This window comes from Heteronotia binoei, chromosome 5, assembly GCF_032191835.1.
Source record: "Heteronotia binoei isolate CCM8104 ecotype False Entrance Well chromosome 5, APGP_CSIRO_Hbin_v1, whole genome shotgun sequence".
NCBI classification, from domain to species: Eukaryota; Metazoa; Chordata; class Lepidosauria; order Squamata; family Gekkonidae; genus Heteronotia; species Heteronotia binoei.
In genome coordinates this window covers 73,576,696-73,601,495 of record NC_083227.1, presented here as the reverse complement: position 1 = coordinate 73,601,495, position 24,800 = coordinate 73,576,696, and the positions used below count along the sequence as shown (strand labels likewise).

At 42.9% G+C, this 24,800-nt stretch overlaps 1 protein-coding gene across 3 annotated transcripts in view; it reads left to right on the top strand.

The window, feature by feature from the left end:
• Positions 1–24,800, top strand: part of RAD18 (RAD18 E3 ubiquitin protein ligase) — a 207,641-nt gene that overhangs the window by 144,196 nt on the left and 38,645 nt on the right. For all 3 annotated transcript variants that reach the window (XM_060239602.1, XM_060239603.1, XM_060239604.1), the window contains one exon: positions 18,588–18,650. In XM_060239602.1, the coding sequence (XP_060095585.1) occupies positions 18,588–18,650 (63 nt within the window). The remainder of the gene's footprint in view (positions 1–18,587; positions 18,651–24,800) is intronic.

Here is a 24,800-nt window from a genome sequence, read left to right as displayed (position 1 = left end):
CTGACAGAAACTGCCCTTGAGAGGAACAGCTCTGCAATAACTTCTTACTGACTCAAGATCACAGCAGCAGATGCATGTGGAAGAGTGGGGAATCAAACCCAGTTCTCCCAGATAAGAGTCCGTGCACTTAACCACTACACCAAATTTGTTCTTCTGTGTTTGTCATTCCCAGCGTAAAACATTTTGTAATTTTCTGACTGGTGTAGTGATTAAGTGTGCGGACTCTTATCTGGGAGAACTGGGTTTGATTCCTCACTCCTCCACTTGCAGCTGCTGGAATGGCCTTGGGCTAGCCATAGCTCTTGTAGGAGGTGTCCTTGAAAGGGCAGCTTCTGCGAGAGCTCTCTCAGCCCACCTACCTCAGAGGGTGTCTGTTGTGGGGAAAGATGTTAAAGGAGATTGTAAGGTGCTCTGAGTCTCTGATTCAGAGAGAAGGGTGGGGTATAAATCTGCAGTCTTCTTCTTCTCCAGTCCACTTTAATTCACCCACTTCAAGGATTGCACTGTTTAAACACTCTCTTTTTACGATTTTGAACTTGCCTTGATTCATACTTCTCACATTCCATGTTCCTATTATATGTGTTGAACAGCTTTGAACATTCCTTTTGCATCCATTTACTTCAACAACTGAGTGTCCTTTTGGCGTTAGTCCTGTTGTGTCATTAAGAATAGCACTATTCATAGTTGTCCTTCACTGCTTCCCTAGTAACTGATGGAGTGTTATCCAACCTGGGAGTTCCATCTTCCAGCACTATATCTTTTTTGTTCGTTTGTTTTGGATTGTCTCATCATAGGGTTTTTGAGGGAAAAGAGGATCAGAAGTGGTTTATCATTGCCTTCTTCTGCAGAGTACTCTTTGCTCTTATAGATAATCAGATCTCTAATGGGGAGGAACTAAGTTCCAAATAGGTTAGTAGTTTTTTCTTGTTTCATTTCTTCTATTAGTCTGCACCCTACTCTATTTCTTCTAGAGGTTTGCAAGTAGAATAAAGCTGTGCTATTTAAGAGAAAGCAGTTCCTTGTTTCCTGCCTATGTGCTTTGCTGAGGCTCTTGTTATGAAACCAGCCCTCTGATGCTCCTCCTAGCATCAAAGGGGGGGGGGAGAGTTCAGGATGTGGTGGCAGTCTTCTGAAGGGAAAGGCTCTGAACTCCACTTAAAAAGGGCTTGGGGAGCAGTGGGAGATTCCCTCTGGGACCAGGGTGTTCCCTCACCAAAACAATTCCTCCCTAGCTTTTGAATAGGGCTGCATATCACTTACTTGTTGAAGAACTGCTTGCCTGAGCAGGGAGTGAGAATAACCTATTGGGTGCTGGGGCAGAAGTGTCACAGTTATGGTCACAGCTCTAGAAGTTATATCCTTGTAATTTTCACAGTTTATAGCAAATGTTGGGGGGATGGAGTATAGAATTTTTTTTTCTTATACAGCCCCAAGTCAACAGCCCCATGTTTTGTGAGACCATCTTATTTAGTAAACAAACAAATGAGCCTTGGAGTCTTCCAGCAGACTCCAAACTGTGTTTGGAGCAGAACTGACTCCCAGCAACCTGAGGTAGGCTAAGGGGGAAGGAGACATCTGAGAGGTTCTATATAGGGATGCACATGCACACACACATAAGTAGTAGTTTTTGTTTATTTGGATATACTGAACCAAAAAAAATCAGTATGTCCTGATATTCCCAAATCCCAGTATTGGAATTCAGGAAATATTTGGTATTGCGGAATTATTTTGACATGCAGACCTGGCTGGGACTCTCCTGCTCGGTGGTTTAAACCAGAGGCTCCCAACCTTTTTTATCCCAGGGACTAGCCCCAGGGCTGGCCGGCCCACCACTGCCCCAGAGCCAGCGTCCGCCACCTGCGGCACCTCCTCCTCCCCCCGTTTCCTCCTCCCTCCTCTGCCCCACCCCCCACAGCCTTGCCACCCGCCCCCACGCTGCCTCACCACTTCTTGTTTTTACCACTTTAAGGCCAAGGAAGGTGAAATGCCTTCCAGACCAACCTCCCCCCCCCCCGCCGATCAGCTGATCCAATCGGCTGGGAAAACTAAGGCAGCATGGCTGTTTCAGCGGTTGGTTGCCTCTGCTGCCACAGTTTTCTATGCTGATTGGATCAGCTGATCAGCAGGGGGCGGGGGAGGTCGGCCTGGAAAGCGCTTCATGGCACCTTCCCTAGCCTTAAAGCGGTATAAATGGGGGATGGTGAGGCTGCGTGGGGGGGACGACAAGGCCACACTGGGGGGGGGGGCAGGTGGCTGCGCAGCCCACTCGGAAACAGGCCATGGACCGGTACCAGCCTGGGGGTTGGGGACCCCTGGTTTAAACCACCAGACAGGGGAAGCTGGCTCCAGGATCTGCACACAGCAGGGAAGTCTCTTGCCACCACATGCAGACCTGGCTGTGAGCCTTCTCCTTCCTCGTGATTTAAACCACTGGGCAAGAAAGCTGGCCCCAGGATCTGCATGCAGTGGGGATTAGCCTTCTCATTGATGTATTATGTTTCCATGGGCTGGGAGTTCTTACTACAGGAAGCCATTTAAACATAAGATTTCTCTACCTTCCTTCTGAAGTGGTACAGCCCCAGATGGTGTGTACAAGTAATCTGTTGTCTGCTGTAGTTCAGCCATCTTTAAAAAACTACATACACATACATATTCCTGTTATATTTTGGTGGCTTCTGTTCAGGATAGATTTCCTAATGCAGCAGTAGTCTACCAAACTGAGGATAACCTCATAGTTCTATTTGAAGCTGTTTACCTTTTTATAAAGCACATTGCTATTTTTCTTGAGGCATATACTGCCTTTCCAGAACAACTTAATTATTAGCATGGCTCAGGCTTCCTAAGTAATGTGCCTAGACATCACAAAATATGCTTTATTCGCCTATTGTTAAGTTCATTTAGGCGTGCCTGATTTATTGCTGCATGTGGGTGGATGGCACACTGTCTGGTTCTGCTTCTAGCCGAAATATTAGCAAAAATTGGAACAAAAGATGGCAATTTATTCTTATCTAATTCAGAAGTGATGGCTCCTATGTGGATTTGTCAAATGTGTACAACAGAATGAGCTTGTAAAACAAGAGATGTTCCATCAGGCTTTTGCATGAGAACAGCGACGGTTACCGGGCTGGCACCCTCCTCCCACCTGCACTTAAGGGGGGGGGGACTGCTCCCAATGCCTAGAAAGCAGAATTACAGCACATTATAAAGAATGTCCATTGGGTTGCAACTGCTTTTAATTCGTCAGTTTTATTGATTTTATGTGTATTTTTGTTGTACATGGCCTAGAACCCAGCATTGGCCAGGATGAGGCAATTCACAAATATAATAATAATAATAGAAGATACTGCTTAGGGTTCTGCTTACCCAGGGGATTCCCCAGGTTTACAAAAACTAAAACAAGAATAAATCATGGGTTGAATCCAAAGGTTTTCCATGAAGAATTCCTTCTGTTAATGGAAGATTAGCTTCTTGCTTCCCGTGTTAGGATTCCTTTCCAGTCTTATCCACTAGGTCTAATTACTATATATAGTAAATTCCATTTTCTCCTTCACAGTTGCCTTCCAAAATGAAAAGAGTTTCCCTTTCTTGCACAGACGGAAAGGTGACGCCCACTGAAATATTACTAAATATGTTTCAAACCTTGCACTTTCTTGTTCCTTTGTATGTAAAGAACCTAGCTTGTCCCAAGGTCCCAAATTGTCACCATGACCAAATCCCTGTTAGCCACAGTTACTTTGATACAGGCCTTCCTAACCATCCTTTTGGGATGCCATATATGGACATGGCTTCTCATAGACACAATAGTTAACATTTGTCTGAAGTTCTACAACACTCAGAGGTATTTAATCACAATGGTACTATGGGTGTAATTAGCGTGGAAATAATTTTTAAAAATACCTTGCAGTTTCAACTCTCACAGTAATAAAGTCGTAAGAACTGTCTAGCTTCCTTGTGAATGTTTTCAGCTGTTCAGAACTGAGATATATCTGATATGACTCTTCCTTACTGTGAGACCCAAGGGAAGGCCCAGGATATCATCTAATAGGGACCAGACAGCAAAACAAGTGTTGGCCATACATGTTGCAATCTGAAATGCAAATTAACAGGTTTGAATTCCAAGAGATGTAGGTTCATTCAGTGGCCTTCATTTTGCACCTCCTTGCGTTATCCTTTCATTGAATAATGCAGCCAGTAGTTTGCAAAAGTGTGCATATGAGCGATGCCAACAATGATTTGCTATTATCTTCCCAACGGAGCTATCCAACTACGTCGCTTTTAATGGAACTGACATTTTACCTTAATGGTTTAATATCTGTTTCCCAGAAACATCTAAGGACCTTAAGTAACCTATTTGCCTTGCATTGAGATTGGAACAAGAAAGAAGCAATTATCTCCTGGCCTTTGCTTTTATATATGCTTCTTCACAATGGGAGTTGGAGGACACAGCAAATTAAGCATTCTTTCAAGAATGAAATAGCCTCCTAGGTTCTTTTAATCTGTTTTGGATTAGTTTTTGAATTATTGTACAGTAGCAATCTAAAATTATGTCATGGGACAAAGGGAAAAATATGTATGCCGTTTGTTTATTTGCCCATAAACCCAGTTCCTAACTGCTGCACTATGTTATGCTATGTTCAGTACATGTGATTAAACTAAACATCATCATTACTGTTTGCACACAGGGAGTCCCATTAGAAATCAAATGCTTAAAGCTGTCATCTGAAATGGCTTTTAAAAATGGCCTTTAAAATCTGAGCTCAGCTCACATAGTAGTAGTTGTAGAAGTAGTAATAAGAATACTTCTACCACACTTTGCTACCAATCCTAAACTCAGGTTCACATGATAATGTAGACAGAAAAGGGGGAGGATCAAGAAGAATTGTTTTTCTTTCTTGTACACTATGTGTCAGAACCATGTGGATCATATATGGCTTTTCTTTTACCTGGGAGACTTGGGTTCAAATCCTCACCTACCTCAGAAGGTTGTGAAGACAAAATGGGGAGAAATATCATGTATGCTATCCTGAGGAGGAAGCTCATGATACAAATGTACAGATGAATTTGTTGCAATGCCAAATTTGATATTGTATAGATCCAGGGGGCAGCTGCACTTGAAATATTGTTTCAGTGTTAAAATCTTCAAGAATCCGGAAAAGAAACAAGTCTTCATGATGCATTAAAATGTTGACTCCATGTATAAAGTTTGAGTCCAGTGGCACCTTTAAGACCAACAAAATTTAATTCTGGTTATAAGCACTTGAAAATTTATACCCAGAATTAAATTTTGCTGGTCTTAAAGGTGCCACTGGACTCAAACTTTGTTCTGTTGCTTTAGACCGATACAGCTACCCCCTGAATCTGACTCCATGCAAGACAGTGTTGAAAAAAGCAAATTCTGTGCTAGGGATTACTAAGGAAAGGGAGTGAAAATAAATGTATCTATTGTATAGATCCAGGGGGCAGCTGCATTTGGAATATTGTTTCAGTCTTGAAATATTTGTAGAACTAGTAGTCTCATCAAAATAACCAGGACCAAAGCACCTGTTAGGAAAGGCAAGAATTTGGGGGTTTTCAATTGAGAAAAAGACAACTAAGGGGTAAGCATTATAAAGATTTATAAAATTATTTCTAGTATTGAGAAAGTGATTAGGCAAACTCCCCCCCTCTGCTAAAATTTATTATTATTATTACTAAGTATTGGGGAATGTAAACAAAATTAGACTTTGTCTGTACCCGGCACAATTATCTTATGGAATTCAATGCCCTAAGATGCAGTGTTAACCATGGTAGTAGGTTGCTTTAAAAGAGTATTAGATAAACTTGCTAATGATAAGTATCAATGGATATTAGCCATAAATACTCATACAGTATACCCGTGCATACCAGTTACTGAAGGCCTCCGGCTCCAGTGCTCTGCTGTAGGCTTTCTGATTGACCACTGTGGTAAGCATGATGTTGTACTAGCTGAGAGACGTTGGTTGCGATCACACACACTAAATAATGCACTTTGAATCCATTTTTAAAGCACTTTCCAACTGGATTTTGTCAGTTCACACAGTAAAATCCAGTTGGAAAGTGCATTGAAAGTGGATTCAAAGTGCATTATTAAGTGAGTATGATCACAGCCATTGACTGAGATCCAAATTAATTGTCACATCTTCAGCAAGAAAACAGTTGGGAAGGAAACATAATAAATGGAAGCACTGTAAAAATAAACAGCTAAAATATCGCTGTGTATTCCAGGCAGCCCCTGACTTTTAATGAATGAATTAGGAATATTCAAAGCTCAGTAACATAGAAGGAACCACTTGGATTTTAATTAATATTTAGATTACTTCACTGTGGGCATTTTTGCAGATTTAATCACACTGGCCTTCTTGTGTATGAAATGAGGGTTCACTCTGAGCTGGGGTGTTCTCCGAGTTTGGACCAGAAATAACTTCAGTTTTTCTGTTTGGCAGTCGTTTTTTCCCTTGTCCACATCCTCAGACTATAAGCCTGGGAAAGTCATAATATATGTCTACCTGTGTAGTTAGCTTTCTAGTTTGCTGTGTGTCTTAAATTCATAAATGAGAGAGAATTTTAGATTTTCTGATGATAGATGAATTCCTGAAGTCATTCTCTAGTTCTAGGACACCTAAATGTCACAATTCTCAGGGGCTCTGTTGTTTTACTGCTCAGCCAGTGGTCTTCTTATTACACTGAATAATTATATTTGTATGCCAAAAATGACAATTTTATTCTAAGTCCTTTATTGGATGCATTTGGCTGCGGTGTTAGATATTTCAAGCGCAGGTTAGAGAGCAACCAACCCTTCCAGCCAGTTTGGTGTAGTGTTTAAGGGTGCTGATTCTTATCTGGGAGAGGTAGGTTTGATTCCCCACTCCTCCACTTGCAGCTGCTGGAATGGCCTTGAGTCAGCCATAGCTCTCATTGAGCTGTCCCTGAAAGAACAGCTTCTGTGAGAGCTCTCTCAGCCCCACCTACCTCACAGGGTGTCTGTTGCAGGTGGGGGGGGGAAGGTAAATGAAATTGTAAGCCACTCAGATTTAGAGTGGAGGATGGGATATAAACCATCATGATCCTCCTCCTCTTCCTCCTTCTCCTTCTTTTCCTCCTCCTTCTTCTTCTTCCTAGTGGTTAAGTGTATGGACTCTTATCTGGGAGAACCGAGTTTGATTCCCCACTCTTCCACCTGCACCTGCTCGAATGGCCTTGGTTTAGCTATCTCAGGAGTTGTCCTTGAAAGGGCAGCTGCTGTGAGAGCCCTCTCAACCCCACCCACCTCACAAGGTGTCTGTTGTGGGGGGAGAAGATATAGGAGATTGTAAACCGCTTTGAGTCTATGATTCAGAGAGAAGGGGGGGCATAAATCTGCAGTCATCTTCTTCCTCTTCCTCCTCCAGCCCTACATAAATACATGAGACAGAGGCAGTTCAAATTTTGGCATCTTGATGCTGTGGAGAATAAGCGCTTATTTCATTACTTTATAGGAAAGTTCAGGTTTTTTTCAGTCAGCTTCCTGGGTTATCAGCTTTCATTTGTTCTGAACTAATGGGGCTGGTTGTGTCTCATTTCTACTAAAAATAGCCATCAATTTTAATTTTAGGTATTTGCTTTGTAGCATTGTTTGCATAATATAATTACTGGTATATTTGCTCAAAGTACGTATGTTCAGTGGGAGATGTTCAAGAGTCCTCCATGCTGAGCAGAAACCCTTCAGTCCATTGTATACAGAAGCTTCTTTCCTCCCGTCTACAGGTGTTCTCTTTTGTGTTTGATGTTTTAACTTCTATATATTCAAATGTGTAATTTTCAACAGAACAAACTGATTTTTGGGGAGTTTTTAATCACAGTTTTTGTGTTATTTTATTTTTTGTCTTTCATTTTTAAAGTGGATCTAATCATCTCCTATGCATTTAATTTATGTCCGCAAGTTAAAGTTAGAAAGACAAACTGTTCATTTATTATATTTAATTCTCATTTGGACCCCATCTGTGGGGATGTAAATCCAGAAATTGGGACCATGGACACACAAGGCAGATATTTCTATAGACCTGAGAAAAGCATCAGATTTGCAGAAAAATCTGAAATCTAAACAAAAAATTAATTTGGGGGTTGAAACCTCCCCAAATGATTTAATTAAAGTTTTTAAACTTTTACACCAACTAACAGCACTTTATGAACTAAACCCTACCTCACCTTCTTAATTTATCTTTGCTGCCTAATTAACTATCGATCACCTATTAGAATTATTAACAATGAACTAATTTTAAATTGATTAGAAATTGGATTATTATTCGGTATTTTATGTATTTAAATGCATATAGGATTAATTAATTTAACTGATTATTTATTCATGTTAGCACTTTAAATTTTAAGAATCAGATTTTAGTATTGTGCTAAGTAGGAATTATTTACTAATCAATTCGGAAAAAAATTTTTTTTTGGTGAACTAGATAATTGGGAACTGAGGATGGGGGTGGGCCGGGGATCTGTGCTGTGTTTGTAAATTAGTCAGTTGAACTATAATATAACCATCTAAGAATAGGCTTGGGATGTCCGGTCAGGGGATTCCAGTGCTCCTGGGGAGGGGAAGATATGACGGTGGGAATGGACGGAGGTACGAGAGAAGGAGACGGAGACAAAACAGTGCTCGGTCCCCTTCTAGTCTGCTTCCCATCCCAACGGTGACAAGTAGGGGGACCAAGAGAAATTGCCCGCGTCCGACACTGGTGTTATGCAACGCCAGGTCTATAAATAATAAGATCGAGACCATTAGGGACTTCCTGCTTCGGCAGGATGCTGACCTGGCTTGCGTGACCGAGACCTGGGTTCAAGAGGGAGAGACGACGGCACTCTCCCAGATGACTCCCCCAGGTTACTCGGTCTTCCACCAGTCGCGGATTAGCGGGCGGGGGGGGGCAATAGTCATACGGGAGGCTTACTCCTTCCGGGCCCTCCCGGCCCCAAAGATCGACGGTGTTGAGTGTGTCGGCCTTGCGTGGGATGTCGGGGAGAGGTTGGCGATCTGGCTGGTGTACCGTCCGCCTAACGCACCGGCCAGCGCCATACCATCCCTGATGGAGGCGGTGTCCGGCTGGGCGTTGGAGTACCCAGGGCTCTTGGTCCTGGGTGACTTCAATGTCCGTGCCGATGACGCGGCGTCCACTCAGGCGATGGACCTAGTGTCTTCCATGGCGACACTGGGATTCTCCCAATTTGTTACGACTCCCACGCATCAGGCTGGGCACACATTAGATTTGATCTTTGCGACCGGGATTAAAGTGAACGAAATCGCAACGGAGGCGATACCATGGTCAGATCACTTGGCCCTCAAGGCTCGTATGGAGACGCTACCACAACCCTGTAAGGGCGGAGAGCCTATTTTGGCTCGCCCGCAGAGCCTGATGGACCCGGAACGGTTCCAAACGGCTCTTCGGGACCCTTAGCCCCCTTGCGATTCCCTTGATGCCCTGGTTGATGCCTGGCAAGACTGGCTATCTGGGGCAATCAACGAATCGCACCCCGACGTCCTCTGCGCCCTCGTTCAAGGCTGGCTCCCTGGTGTACCTCGGAGCTACGCCGGTTGAAACAAGGACTCCGACGACTAGAGAGGCAGTGGCGGCGCACTCGTGGCGAAGCGGCGAGAACATCCTACAGAACGTTTATGAGGTCGTATGAGATGGCAGTCAAGGCTGCGAAGAAGAAATACTTCGCGGCCAAGATTGCGTCTGCAAATTCGCGCCCAGCACAATTGTTTAAAATAATTGGACATTTAACTACACTGCCCCAGGGCAGACCAAATGTTAGAGAATTAGAAATAGGCTGTGAGGCTTTTGCGAAATTCTTTGCAGACAAAATCACGTCACTCCGCCAGGACCTGCCCATCACCTTAGACACAGTATATGAGCCCGAGGCCCCGTGCCTGTCTTCCGATTTAACTCTGGATCATTTCAACCCGCTCAGCCTGGAGGAAGTTGACGGAATCCTCTCTTCTGCGCGCCCTACAACTTGTGATTTGGACCCATGCCCCTCCTGGCTAATTAAATCTTGCCTGAGGGAGCTTGAATGTCCTTTACGGGACATCATAAATAGATCCCTCTCGGAGGGGCGCTTTCCATCATCCCTGAAAGAGGCTTTGGTCCGACCCCTCTTGAAAAAAAGTACAGCAGACCCGGCCGAATTGGCAAACTACCGGCCGGTCTCTAATTTACCGTTTTTAGGTAAAATAATAGAGAGGGCAATGGCGTCGCAGTTGCAGAGCTTTCTGGATGACGCTTCCATCCTAGACCCTTGCCAGTCCGGCTTTCGCCCGGGTTATGGGATGGAGACAGTACTGGTCGCCCTGGTAGATGATCTCCAACGGCACCTGGATCGGGGCGGTGTGGCGGTGCTGATGCTTTAGATCTGTCGGCCGCGTTCGACACGGTCGACCATCGGCTACTGACCCGCCACCTCGCCGATATAGGGGTGAGGGGGTCTGCCTTACAATGGCTCTCCTCCTTCCTCGAGGATCGGGGACAAAGGGTGGCAATTGGGGGCGAGCGGTCCCGGAGGCGCACACTGGATTGTGGGGTGCCCCAGGGGGCAGTTCTCTCACCAATGTTATTCAATATCTATATGCGCCCTCTTGCCCAGATTGCCAGGAGATATGGACTTGGGTGCCATCAATATGCAGATGACACCCAACTCTATCTGCTGATGGACGGCCGGCCTGACTGCGTCCCTGAGAATTTAGACCGGGCCTTGCAGGATATGGCAACCTGGTTGAGGATGAGCAGGCTGAAACTGAATCCAGCGAAGACAGAAGTCCTTTGTCTGGGTCGGGGCGCTCGGGAAGGGGAAATACCTCTTCCGGTCTTCGACGGGGCGCCGCTGAAAGCGGCGCACCAGGTTAGGAGTCTGGGAGTTTTACTGGAGCCTTCACTATCAATGGAGGCCCAGATTGCAGCCACTGCCAAGTCAGCATTTTTCCATCTAAGGCGGGCAAGGCAGTTGGCTCCCTTCCTAGAGCGCCAAGATCTGGCAACGGTACTTGGATTACTGCAATGCCCTCTACATGGGGCTGCCTCTGTACCGAACCCGGAAGTTGCAGCTGGTGCAGAATGTAGCGGCTAGACTGTTGCTGGGGCTTCCTAAATGGGAGCACATACAGGCTGGACTACGCGAGCTGCACTGGCTGCCAGTTATATACCGGGTTCGCTGCAAAGTGCTGGTCATTACCTTTAAAGCCCTATATGGTCGAGGACCTGTCTACCTTAGGAACCGTCTCTCCCCATATGAACCCCAGAGAGCACTGAGGTCAGCCGGAAAAAACTTGTTGACTACTCCCGGACCAAGAGAGGTGAAGCTGCAATGCACCTGTAATCGGGCCTTCTCCTCTGTAGCCCCGAGCCTATGGAACCAACTTCCAGAGGAAATGCGGGCCCTGAGGGACCTTGAACAGTTCCGCAGGGCCTGCAAGACCTTCCTCTTTCGACTGGCTTTTGCTGACGAAGAAAGAAATTGCTAATGATAACCGCCATCATAAAAGAACAAATAGCATTAGCACTTTTACTAATTTAATTAATTAATTTTAAACTTAATCAGAATTTTAATGTTATATGTAATTTGTTTTCTTTGCTTTTCTTTGTATAGTTGGAATTTGAATGATGCTGTTAGCCGCCCTGAGCCTGCTCCGGCGGGGAGGGCGGGATACAAATAAAATTATCTATCTATCTATCTATCTATCTATCTATCTATCTATCTATCTATCTATCTATCTATCTATCTATCTATCTATCTATCTATCTATCTATCTATCTATCTATCTATCTATCTATCTATCTATCTACCTATCTATCTATCTATCTATCTATCTATCTATCTACCTATCTAAATGTCTTCAGTGCTAGCCTTGGCAATACTTGATCTCTGTCAGTAAACAACAAGGTAGAGGGGGCAGGGCACTTTCCAAGGCTGATTTGGCTTTTGAGTATGGATTCATTGGGGCAATAACAACCAGTCAACTTGCAACCACACAACTCACATGGCTTAACTGGGCCTGGTTGTTTGCTACTAATCAACAGCAGCCACTCCACACAAAAAACCCCCCAACAACAGTGTAGTATAGTGCTTATAAAGTTGTAAATTAGGATGTGAGAGAACCGATTTGAATTTTCGTGGAAGCTTATTGGGTGATTTTAGGCCAGTTACACACACTCAGCCTATCCTACCTCACAGAGCTGTTGTGAGGATAAAATGGAGGAAAGGAGAATAAAGTGACCTGCTATGGGTTGCCATTGTAAAGAAAGGTGGGATATAAATAAATAATTGATAAATATTGGACAGATACAAGGTAGGTTGGTTGATGAATAGGAAGAAGAGAAGGAAGCAGGGAAAGGTGAGAACATGGATGCTGCCAGGAGGAAGGAAAGAGGAAATAGTGAGATTCAGGGAAAAGTAAGGTATCTCTGCAAGTCCTAGCAGGTTCCCCACTACACAGTTGGTTATAATTTTGCTGGAGATGAACTGCCATTTGGAGGGAAGAAGGGAAAGTTGAAGGACAGTGGCAGATAAAGATAGGTTGTTGTCCAGTGGGTGGGAAGGAGAGAGGGAAGCAGGAAAAGGGAGAGGCTATTGGAGTTTCCAGGGAAGGAAAAGAAGGGATAGAAGTGGGACAGAAGAAAATGAAAAGGTCCTCCACCTGTAAATTCTTATTTTTAAGAAAAACACCTCTCTTCCAAGCAAATTTGAGGGTTTATACGAATAAAATTATTGGTCCATCAAGATCAGTATTGTCTACTCTGACTGGGAAGGGCTCTCCAGGGTTTCAGGCAGAGGTCTTTCACATTACCTGATGCCTGGTTCTGCTATCTGTAGATGCTGGGGATTGACCTTTGGACCTTCTGCATGCCTAGCAGATGCTCTACCACTGAGTCAAGCATCTAATTAGAGATTGTATTCTATGGTTAAAATGTAAATGTGTTATGTAGTAGCTAGCTAATACAGAGAATATATTCTGTCCCACCTGATTTTTTAAAAAGATTCCATGTTTGGTTTATAACTTGTGTATTGCTTATTATATTGTTTATTTTATTTGCTTTTAACTGTATAATTTAAATTGTTATTTTAAGATGTGTGTGTGTGTATATATATAGTGCCACGTGGCACAGAGTGGTAAAGCTTTAGTATTGCAGTCCTAACCTCTGCTCATGACCTGAGTTCGATCCTGGCAAAAGCTGGGTTCAGGTAGCTGGCTCAAGGTTGACTCAGCCTTCCATCCTTCCGAGTTTGGTAAAATGAATACCCAGCTTGCTGGGGGGGAAAGTGTAGATGACTGGGGAAGGCAATTTATTTATTTATTTATTTGGGATTTATATCCCGCCCTTCCCACAAGTGGCTCAGGGCGGCTTCCAGTGATAGATCCAACAAAATTACAGTATTTAAGCATATAAAGGGATCAGCATTTAAAACAGATAAAAACAGATAAAACCATGGTTATCAATAAATATTAATAAATATGGAGGCAAACCACCCCATAAATAAATATGGAGGCAAACCACCCCATAAAAAGTCTGCTGTGAAAAAGTTGTGATGCGACATCACCCCAGAGTCGGAAACGACTGGTGCTTGTACAGGTGACTACTTTTACCTATAAGTTCTCAGAATCAGCATTGCTGTCAGATGGGCATCTAGCCTCTGTTATAAAAAGTCCAAGGAAGGAGAGCCCACCAACTCTTAACTGTCAGGAATTTCTACCAGAAGAGGTGCGGGCCCTATGGGATCTTAACCAGTTCCGTAGGGCTTGCAAAACCGCCCTCTTCCAACTAGCCTTTTAAGATAAACCTGGAATTATCATCAAGCCATCTTGTATATACTGCGACTGTAGCACCTTTATACTGCTTTTAGATTAATGATTTTAATGTTAACTTATATATTGTATAATTTATATGTCTCTGTTTATTGACCGTATTATTTTGTTTTATTGTTATACCATGATATTTTATATCATGCCTTGTAAGCCGCCCTGAGCCTGCTTCAGCGGGGAGGGCAGGGTATAAATAAAAACTTATTATTATTATTATTCCTAGTGTTGAGCCGGAAACTCTTTTGATTTAATTTCAACCCATTGGTTGATCTTCTCGGGCAACAGAAAACAATTCTGCACCATCCTCTATATGACAGTCCTTCAAGTACTTGAAGATGGTGATTATATCACCTCTCACTCATCTCTTCTCCAGGCTAAACATACCCAGCTCCTTCAACCTTTCCTCATAGAACTTGGTCTCCAGACCCTTTACCATCTTAGTTGCCCTCCTCTGAACATGTTCCAGCTTGTCTATCTATATCTTTCTTAAATTGTGGTGCCCAAAACTGAACACAATACCAGAGCAGAGTAAAGCGATACCATCACTTCACACGATATGGACACTATTCTTCTGTTGATACAGCCCAAAATCACATTGGCCTTTTTAGTCACCACGTCACACTACTGACTCATGTTCAGTGTATGGTCCACTAAGACCCCTAGATCCTTTTCACACATACTACTGCCAAGACAAGTCTTCCCCATCCTATATTTATGCATTTGATTTTTCCTACCTAAATGCAGAACTTTACATTTATTCTGGTTAAGATTAATTTTATTTGTTTTAGCCCATTTTCCCAGCGTGTCAAGATCATCCTGTATCCTGTCTCTGTCTTCTATCGTACTGGCAACCCTTCCCAATTTAGTATCATCCGAAACTTTAATAAGTGTTACCTCTGTTCTTTCATCCAAATAATTTATAAATATGTTGAACAAAACAGCTCCCAGGACAGACCCTTGAGCACTCCACTTACCTCTTTTGGAATTCTAAAACTATTTGATGATGATAATCCATATTGTGAACTAATGTAGTTGCTCTTTTCTTTGCTTTCTTTCCTTGAAGGCAGGACTGAAAGGGAATGTTCCATGCTTAATTCTCAGTTTTAGGTTGATGGAGTGATGCTTGGATATAAATCTTATTAGTTTGGCAAGATGGAGAATAAAGTGGTTCTGAGGACTAAATGATTTGAGATGCCAGGACACTGTCATCAGTCATAAGAAATACCCATTGTTTCTCTGCATTAAAGTAGGATCTCAGTTGAGTTCTTGTTTAAGGAAAAATGGCCTATCTGTATGCTTTTAAAAAAATATATCAATTTTTAACTTGTAAATTTGGCTGTCTGGGGAACTGCAGCAATTTTAGAATGAATGTACATGCCTACTGCTTTTAAAAATAACTTGAAGGGAGTATCAAACTACTTAAATGTTTACTACATTGTGCAAAGTTATAACAATGATTGATTTTTTAATGTTTAATGATGCAGAACAGGAAGCAGTGGGTTGATTATATTATGGAAACCATTAAAGTACATTTAAAGAGTCTCTAAATAGAGAGGACCATCCAAAACCCACTTGATGCTGCTGCCAATTTTTACAATTTCCCCAAACTGCAGTCTTCTTGAGCAGGGTTTCCCAAACTTTCCCTCCCTGTGGCCTGGTTATTTTTACACTTCTCCTTCGTGGCCCACTAAAATTTGAGGGTGAAGCCAGGAGACTTTGGGGGTGGAGCCAGGAGACAGGAAATTATGTACAAACAAGCCAAAAACTCTTGCAATATTTTGTTTAGGAAAGGTGGGAGAATAGTGGGATTTTGCAGTTGTAAAAATAAAACATTAAGAAAAAGCACAAGGACCACACAGCAGAAAACTTAAAATATAAAATGCTCTCAGCCTGGGAAAACATGAAATGGCAGGGCATTTAAAGCTTCTCTCCTCCCCAGGTCTACTCAGATTAGCAATGGCAAGGAAGGAAGGAGAGAGAGAGGAAGGAAGGAAGACAGAAAAAGACTGATAGAGAGAGAGAGAGAGAAGGAAGGAAGACAGGGGAAAAGAAAGAGAGAGAGAGAGAGAGGGAGGGAAGGAGGGAGAGTTGGAAACAAATATAGAAAAGATCCTTCAGGAAACAAATATAGAAAAAAAGAAAGAGAAAGAAAATAGGAAGGAAGGAAAAGGGAGGGAAAGAGTGAAAGGACACTCTCGCTGGGAAATCCGGCCACAGAGCCCTCAACGCCAGACCGTGGGGCCTCCAGTCCCCTGGCTGCTCCCCCGCCTTCCCCCACATCATGCCCCCCTCATTGTGCGCCTCCGTGCCTCCTCCTCCCTCCCTTCCCCACCTCAGGCTGGTCAGTTTAATGCTGCACAAAGCCCTTCCCCCCCCCGCCCCGCCTGATGGCCCTATCGCTCAGAAATCAGCACGGAGCTCATTCCACACCGGGCCAATCTGGCGGCAGCTCAGAATGCGGCCAAAAAGGGTGCATGGCTCCTCCCTCCTCCCTCCCCAGCACTTCCTGGATGGGAAGGAAGTGCCAGGGAGGGAGGCGTCACGCACCCTTTTTGGCCGCAGTCTGTTTGAGCTGCCGCCGGCTTGGCCTGGGGTGGAATGAGCTCCATGCCGATTTCCGAGCAATCGGGCGATGCGGGGGGAAGAAGGGCTTTGTGCAGCATGAAACTGACCTGTCTGAGGTGGGAAAGGGAGGGAGAAGGAGGCGTGCGACCCGGGGGAGGAAGGCATGATGTGAGGGAAGGCAGGGGGGAGGGGCGGCCAGGGAACTGGAGGCCCCGTGGACCGGCGTTGAGGGCTCCACGGCCCGGTGCCGGGTTGCGACCCTGCCTGTGGGAAATGCCATTCTTGAGAATAGCAGATAACATGAAAATCAACATTGAATATCCAGTAATTGTTTAATGGTTACCTTCTGTTATACCAAAAGTATTATAAAAGGTACATTGTACACCTTAACATGCATAGCTTATAACTGTAGCTGTTGAAATGCTTGGATACAATTTGCTACTCCATTACCATGGCACTTGTTTTCATGGACATTTGATATACTTTAAAATGACATTTCATCTATTCTACGTTTATACTGAGGTGACCTAATAAATAGCCCAATGGATTTCTGTAGAACTGCTGCTAGAACTCCAGATGAATGGTGAGTCTGAGAATCTCTGTGACTGATGCTATCAGAAGAACTAGTGAGAAACAACCAAATACTCTTCTACCCTCCTTCTCTTTCTTCATTGATCCTACTAAAGCACTCCTCTCTTTAGCCTGCAGTGGCCATCAGAGGAAGCAAATCCAACAAGCACTGTCCACTGTGCCTTGAGTCAATATACAAGGCAGTCCTATGCAGAGCTATACAATTCCAAGTCGAGTGGTTTTAATAGGCTTTGATTTTACAGCAACCTTAGATAGGATTGCATTGTTAGATAAGTATCCTTTCCTCCATAAAAGCTTTGTAATGTTTATAATATAGGCTATAATTTTGACGAGAATTTTTTTCCTGCGGCTTTCTGAAAAGAAGAATAAAAATCTAGTAAATGAAGAGGTCATGTCAGCTGGTGCCCCAAAGAATGTTTAAGAGAGCACTGATTATGAAGAAACCTAAAATATATCACTAGTTAACAATTGAAGTTGGTTCATCCATTATATTGAGACTGTGTTGAGCTGCTTTGTCACATCTTGCTGTTTGTGCTGAAGGAACATTGTAGTCTGAATGCTGGTTTCTTGTGCAGTATATTCCAGATCTCCTGAAAGTTATCTGTTAAGAGGGAAAAAAGGGTTTGTGAAGTTAAAATACAATATGGTCATTTGACATGCAGCAGTTCTGAATGAGGGTTGCAACAGTCACAGAGTGGCAAGGTTAGCTGAAATCTTAGTTGTTCGCCAAGGTCCAATAAAACATGATCTGTAAATATAGTCCTCTGTTATGAATTTTTAAGCTTTCCAGATACAGATCATACAGTAAAGCAACGTACACATGCTGCATTCAGACGTCATGAAAAATGCAATTTGTCTGTGGGAACAACAGGCCTGAACTCCTTGGGCTTGTGTGCTGTGCTCCCCTTCATGCCATGGTTGGTACTTCTTGATTTAATAAGTCTTCAGGCTGATCACAATTTGTTATGATGTTCAAATTTGGCACTTTAATAAATTGTGTCACATGTTTTCCATACAAAGTAGAAAATATCACTCAGTGGCAAGAAACCAAGTGCCCAGATGCAGGCAGTTGTGCCCATCCTGAGCCAGGAATATATGAGCCCAAGTATTTCAGTTTCAATTTACCAGAAGGGAAATGTTCCTGTCCTATTGATTCCAGTGTGCTTAGACTGGAGTAGCTATGCTAGTAAGAAATGAAGAAGGAGTGAGATTGTGTATACTTGCAGATCTGATTAGTTCAACATATATGTTTGGGATTCTATCCAGACTTGAGGGAAGGGCTGGTATGTATAAGTAGTGACTTTCCCCTTCTACTACACACTGCTTTCTCCTCACCCAGTTTTCTCTCCTGCTGCAGAGATAACTGCAAAAATTAGTGACTTCATCAGGTGGAAGACCCTCCTGCAAGTGGAAAGGGCTGCAGCCTGGCTTCTGATCATCCCTTTGATTGTCCTAGTCCTAGTGAATAGTGCCTTTCTCTTCTGCTTCCTTTTGCCTGAAGCATGGCTGCTTTAATCCTATAGGAATTCCAGACAGTTTTCAACAAACAGTCTAAAATAAATCTTATTTTGCCTTTCAGCTCAAGTTCGGACATCATAAGAGATTTGGAAATTGCTGGGATATGTTCAGGCTCATCAGATAAGTAAGAGTGCTTTGAAATTATTTTCATCCCTTAACAGTTGTAATTGATTTCTTTTTATCACTTTGCTAGTTGGGAACATGGCTAATTAAACTGGAAAATATGCCAAATGTTGTGTATTGTTTCACTTCTGAAGCCATGCTCTCCCTGATATGAATTTGAAAAGCTGAAAACTATTATAGGTATTAAAAAACTGGCATTGAAGTCAGATCATTCTTAATTTTCTTTCAGTCTTAATTTTTTAAAATGTCTGTGGATGCTAATAATTGTTGTATATAAGACATGCTTAACTGAACAAACTTCCAAGCAAAAACTGTTCTTTAAAATACTGTATATTCAAAGAGAGGAAGGAGCTTGATAGGAATCTTGTATCCATTAAGGATGGGCCTGAACTGGAAAACTGGTGGTTTGTTTCATTTCATGGTTCATTGGTCGCCCAATTTGTTGGTTCATGTTTATTCTTGTTTTTTTCTGATTTCCCAACCCGTTTTGTGGTTGTTGGTTTGTTTGGTTCAGGAAGGTGTAGAACAGCTAGAGATGCCAAACTTGTGGCAAACTCTTCAGCAGACTCTCCTCTACCTGCTCACCAAATATGGTGTGAATTGGTGTCCCCATTAAACTTCTCTCCTAAGAGTATGTCAAGCTGCGGAAAGAAAGGGAAGCTGCCCTGCAGCGTCTGGTTGGTTCACTCCATGCTGATCAGGTTTTTGGCTAGGAGAAGGTCAGCTTTTCTTGACCAGGAAACTGACAAGAAGTAGCAGGGGGTTGGGGAAAGCTGCACTGCCACTTCTGGTCAGTTTCACTCCCAGGAAATTCAGAGGGGAGTGAAACTGACCAAAACCATCAGTGCAGCTTTCCCAACCCCCTGCCACTTCTAGTCAGTTTCACTCCCAGGAAACTCAGAGGGGAGTGAAACTGACCAGAAGCGGCAGGGGGCTGGGGAATCACATCAGGATGACTGGTAAAATGAACCTAACACAAACCAAACAACATACCAAAAAAAAAAAGCCGGTTACTTTTCTTGTTCGGACGTGATCAAATGAACTAGTTTGGAACAAACCACAAATTGGCCCTGTAACAAGCAGAGGAGCAGGGAGGGCCTTCTGCTGGCTGCCACCACTTTGGTACGAGTCTGTCTGTCAGATGGTCCAGAGCACCCACCTGATCCTTTTAACCATGACTGTAGAGGCATGCAGACCCAGGTTGTATAACAGTAAGTTTATTGTAAGTGCTCAATAAGTGGATTGTAACTTTTAGTGCAATAGTGAACATGAAAACAGTAAAGGTGGTACAAACCAAAATAAAAGCCCTGATGCAACTAACTTTACATTTCCTTCCTCTAATTCCAACTGGGTCACCACACTTTGTATGAGGGAACCTTCCTAGCTGCACCCTCTCCCAAACTCAGCCTTTTCCAGAGAGAATAACCCTCCCTCTCTAGCTGGGCCTTTTATTTCCTTCCTTCCAGGTCCCATCCCTCTGTTCTCCACTGGGCAAGTTCTCCCTCCAAAAATACTGCCCAACCAATCAGAGACAGAAGGGATCCTGGGAAATGTAGGCCCTGTAGCTAATCTGATACAGGCTTCCCTGGAGCCTGTAGGCCTCACTAGGCCTAGGATCATGACAGGCCCATTTTCAGCATGAATCCTGATTCATGGTTTGGTTTGTGCCCATGCCTAGTACACATTCACATTTCCTTATATCTGTCAGTGATCTTTGCACTACTAATTTATCAGCAACAAAAATATAAACCCTTCAGAATGAATATGCTCAGTGGTACTTACTATGACTCACAGAGAGCCACATTCACAATTACTAGCAACTAAAAGAACCACATGCTCTTGGAATTTACGTGCACAATGATATGATATAGATTCAGGTGGGTAGCTGTGTTGGACTGAAACATTAGAATAAAGTTTGGTTCCTATGGCACCTTTAAAACCAACAAAGTTTTATTCAAGGTATAAGCTTTCATAGACAAGCATACATTGTATCTGAAGAAGTATGCTTGCCCATGAAAGCTTATACCTTCAATAAAACTTTGTTTGTCTTAAAGGTGCCACTGGACTAAAAAAAAATATGTGATATAATTCCTAAATGTAACTATGACTTTTTAAAATTACTGGAGTACCTCTGGGCATGCAGAGCTGTCTCTCCCCAGCACTGTTGTATCCTAGCTAGCACTTGTGTATTTAGAGTAAGGGGAAGGGATTCCCTTTCAGCCTTCTTGCTCTCTCTTCAGCATTAGGCATAGCAAATTGGGCAAGAGAGAGTGAGATTGCTGTTCAGAGGAGGACCAATCTGTGGAGAAGAGAAGTAAAACTGTCACCCCTCGTATACACACACTGTAGCCGACTTGCTTATTCCTTGGGTTGCTGCCATAGTAGCTTTACTCTCTGTTTTGTGGTAAATTTGCTGTCTTCCTGGAAATCACCTTGATGCTGAGGTGAGAGCACAGAGGCTGTAGAATAGGGTATGTGTGTGGCAGGGGTGCAGGACTGGAGAAAAGAGGTTTTTTCCTTCTGTCCAGCAGTAGCTAAGGTGGGAGCCAGCTACCAATGACTACTAGGCAAGGCCCACTTTTCCAGAAGTTGGGAAAGGTGCCACATTGGAAAGGGACTGCGGGTGGCTCCTGAGCCACTGAGTAACAAAGTAGCTATTATTTATTTAAATTGTTTATATCCTGCTTTGTCTCCCTAGACACAAGGCAACTAACAAAGCAGCAATGAATCATAAGCACTTTAAAACTGTATTAATGACCCATTAACAAAACACGGCCAGTTTATCTTCTATGCTCTTTGAAAAAAAAAACATTTTACACGCCTTCCTTGAATACAAGAAGTGAAGGCGCCTCTACACCCTCACTTGGAAGCCATTCCGAAGGAGTGATTAATAGAATACTATTTAAATAATAACTAGTTCTGACTATACTCCTGTTATTTGTTTCTAAATTCTTGTAAAAAAAAAGACAAATTTAAAAATACATGTGGTTAGAAAAAACTTACATTGGGCTATGTTGTATTTTGATACTGGACATGAAGATGTATTGTTTACTTTTATTTTGTCACGGTTCAAACACAGTTTGCAATGGAAGGAAATAACTTCAGGCCAAAATGGAAAATATTTGTGTGTTATTTCTTATTTCTCAAGAGTTATATTTGGTTGTGATTTTTTTTTTATCATGCCTCTTGGCAATGCAAATAGTCATTTATCTCTAAAACTTTACTTTCTTTGAGAGAATGTTATCAATTCAGAAGTGTAGTGTGCCCCAAAGCTGATGGTTTTTGAGCTGCATTTTGTTGATTTTTTATTATGTGTTGTTAAATGTATTAATAGCTTGACTGTTTGGTTCCCCCCAATACATTAATAACTGAAAGATTTAGAAATGAAACTATGCAGAAAAAATATATTGTATCATAATTTTTGATCTATTTGTCTTTACATTTAAATTATTTATATGCTGCCTTGTCTCCCTAGACTCAAGGCAACTAACAAAGCAACAATGAATCGTAAACAAATAAAAACAGTATTAATGACCCATCAGCAAAACACTGCCAATTGTGTGTGTGTATATGTGTGTATGTGTATATAAATAAATAAGACTAGTCTTTAAACTATTTAAAGTTGAGGAGAAAAGAAACACAAGAAAAATCCACTGTTCAGATGTGGAGGGGGTCTTCCATTCTCTCCCATTCAAGAACTGACGTACATTACATGTTAAAGATACATCTCTAATTGCTCCCTTAATATATAGCTGGTTGGCTGAAAAGAGAAGCATAAAGGAAATGAATTCCTATGCTATTGGTAAAAGCTATCCATATCGTTAAATTCTTCCTGCTGTGTCCATTTCATGAGAAGTGGTACAATTTTGACCTCGACTTACTTAGTGTTCATGACTGTTTCTAGCACGCACCTCAAACCCCATGTAGAAGTCAAGAGTTCCAAACTTATTGATCTACAGAATGACTGAAAGCACGAAAAAAAAATCAATTGAATTAACCATAGGCCTTGATAACTGCAAGTGGTTTCTTGGGACACTGTAAAAAGGTTTGGAATTTCAAGGTAAGCAGATGAGAGAGCAAAGCAGGAGTCAAGTAGCACCTTTAAGACCAAAAAAGATTTATTAAAAACGTAAGCTTTCGTGTGCTAAAAGCACCCTTCTTCAGACAAGGATAAAGTACAGCTCGGTTTAAACTACAGCTCAACGGATATGTTAGTTTAGATGGCAGCTTGCCATGACCCTAAGCTCAAGGCTGAAGAATGAGCTGCCTGTATGAGTTTTGCCCTGTATCCCTATAGTGTCTCTATTAATTCTGCTGAAGGTTGCCAACTCTGGGCTGGAGAATTCCTGGAAATTTGGAGTGGAACCTAGGGAGAGGGCAAATTTTGAGGAGGAAGCTCAGCGGGAATCCTATTCCATAAAGGCTGCCCCCCCCCCCAAGCTGCCATTTCTTCCACGGAAACTCATCTCTGTAGTCTGGAGATCAGTTGTAATTCCAGGAGAACTCCAGACACCACCTGGATAATGGCAGCCCTAATTCTGCCTCATTTCTGTAACTGTTCTCTTATTTACTTAACTGCTATAATATTTGTTTAAGAAACTTTCTTGTTCACTGTTCTTCATGCCTTATGTTTGACTAAAGAGGGAGGTTGCCTGGGGGCAGGGAGGGTGCTCTGGGCCCTGTCTAATAAATCCCTAGAACCAAAGTAGTAGCAGCCTGTTAAGGCCCCTTACCTGGTCCTGGGGCCTGAAGGGGGCAGGAGGAAAGGAAAATGTGTGTTGGGAGGGAGATCTCTGGAAGAGACATTCTGCCTCTGCAAACCTATACAGTCCCACCCCTTCAGTTTGGTGTAGTGGTTAAGTGTGTGGACTCTTAACTGGGAGAACCAGGTTTGATTCCCCACTCCTCCACCTGCAGCTGCTGTGATGGCCTTGGGTCAGCCATAGGTCTCGCAGAGTTGTCCTTGAAGGGACAGCCGCTGTGAGAGCTCTCTCAGCCCACCCACCTCACAGGGTGTCTGTTGTGGGGGAAGAAGATAAAGGAGATTGTAAGCCGCTCTGAGACTCTGATTCAGAGAGAAGGGCGGGGTAAAAATCTACGGTCGTCTTCTTTCTGCAACAAAGCATCAGTAACAAGTATAAGAGGTCTTTGAATATCTTGGCTCTGTTTAGATAGTTCTTCAGATTGTTCTAAAATAGTTATATTGTGGATCCATTGCTTGCCAGTAAGTTGTCGCTCCTTTATGATAAAACAATAAACAGTGAGTCCAATCTGATCACATAAAAAGGATATTTTTATCTGTGCACCAAATAACTATTTGTATTTGCAGTTCTTCTGCTGCAGAATTCACACCATTTATAATAGACTGAGAGCCGACCTCCGGATTTCGTTGCCTTGGGCACAGTGGGGGTCTCCGGAGCTTGTCTCTTGCGGCCCCCCTGAATCAGGCAGTTGGAGAAGTGCCACAGGTGGGACACCTCTAGGGGGGACCCTGGAGGGGTTTCCTTTTGGCATGGGGCTTTTACAGGAAGACAGGAATATAGCTGCAGCTGTTCCTGCTCTTCTTGTGTGCTTCAATGCTCAGCTGCCTTGATCGCCATTACGGCAGAAAGAGGTGAACACCCGACCACTTGCTTTCTTTGCTGCTAACAAGCCTTTGATGTATTGCTTTCCTATCTCAAACACAACAATTCTACTCTGCAAGTAAGTTTGCTTTTCATACCATAGGCTAATGGGTCGTTTTACATAACAACAAACGGGTCAGTTCAAAGGATGGGAAAGAGGTGAATTCCCCCCCCCCCCCACTTTCCCGTGAATCTGGCTTCCAAAAGATAAAAAGAACAACTTTGAATGCCTGCAACAATCTGAATTTGACTGCATATTGATAAATCGACCCGGATTATGATTGAATAAGTGATAAAGAGACTATTATTTGATTATAATTTGGTCTGAACAAATGAGATATATTCCAAAGAGATTTATATTTGTCGTCTGAGTGCAACTGAAATGGCAACAATCAAGATATACGGTTGGTGGAGATTTGGAAGGATAGACTAACTGGATCTCTGAGTTACTTTTCAACTTTGATTATTAGACTGAGTTATTCTGTGGAGAAAAATGGGATCGCAAAGCGAAATGTTTCATAAAAAAG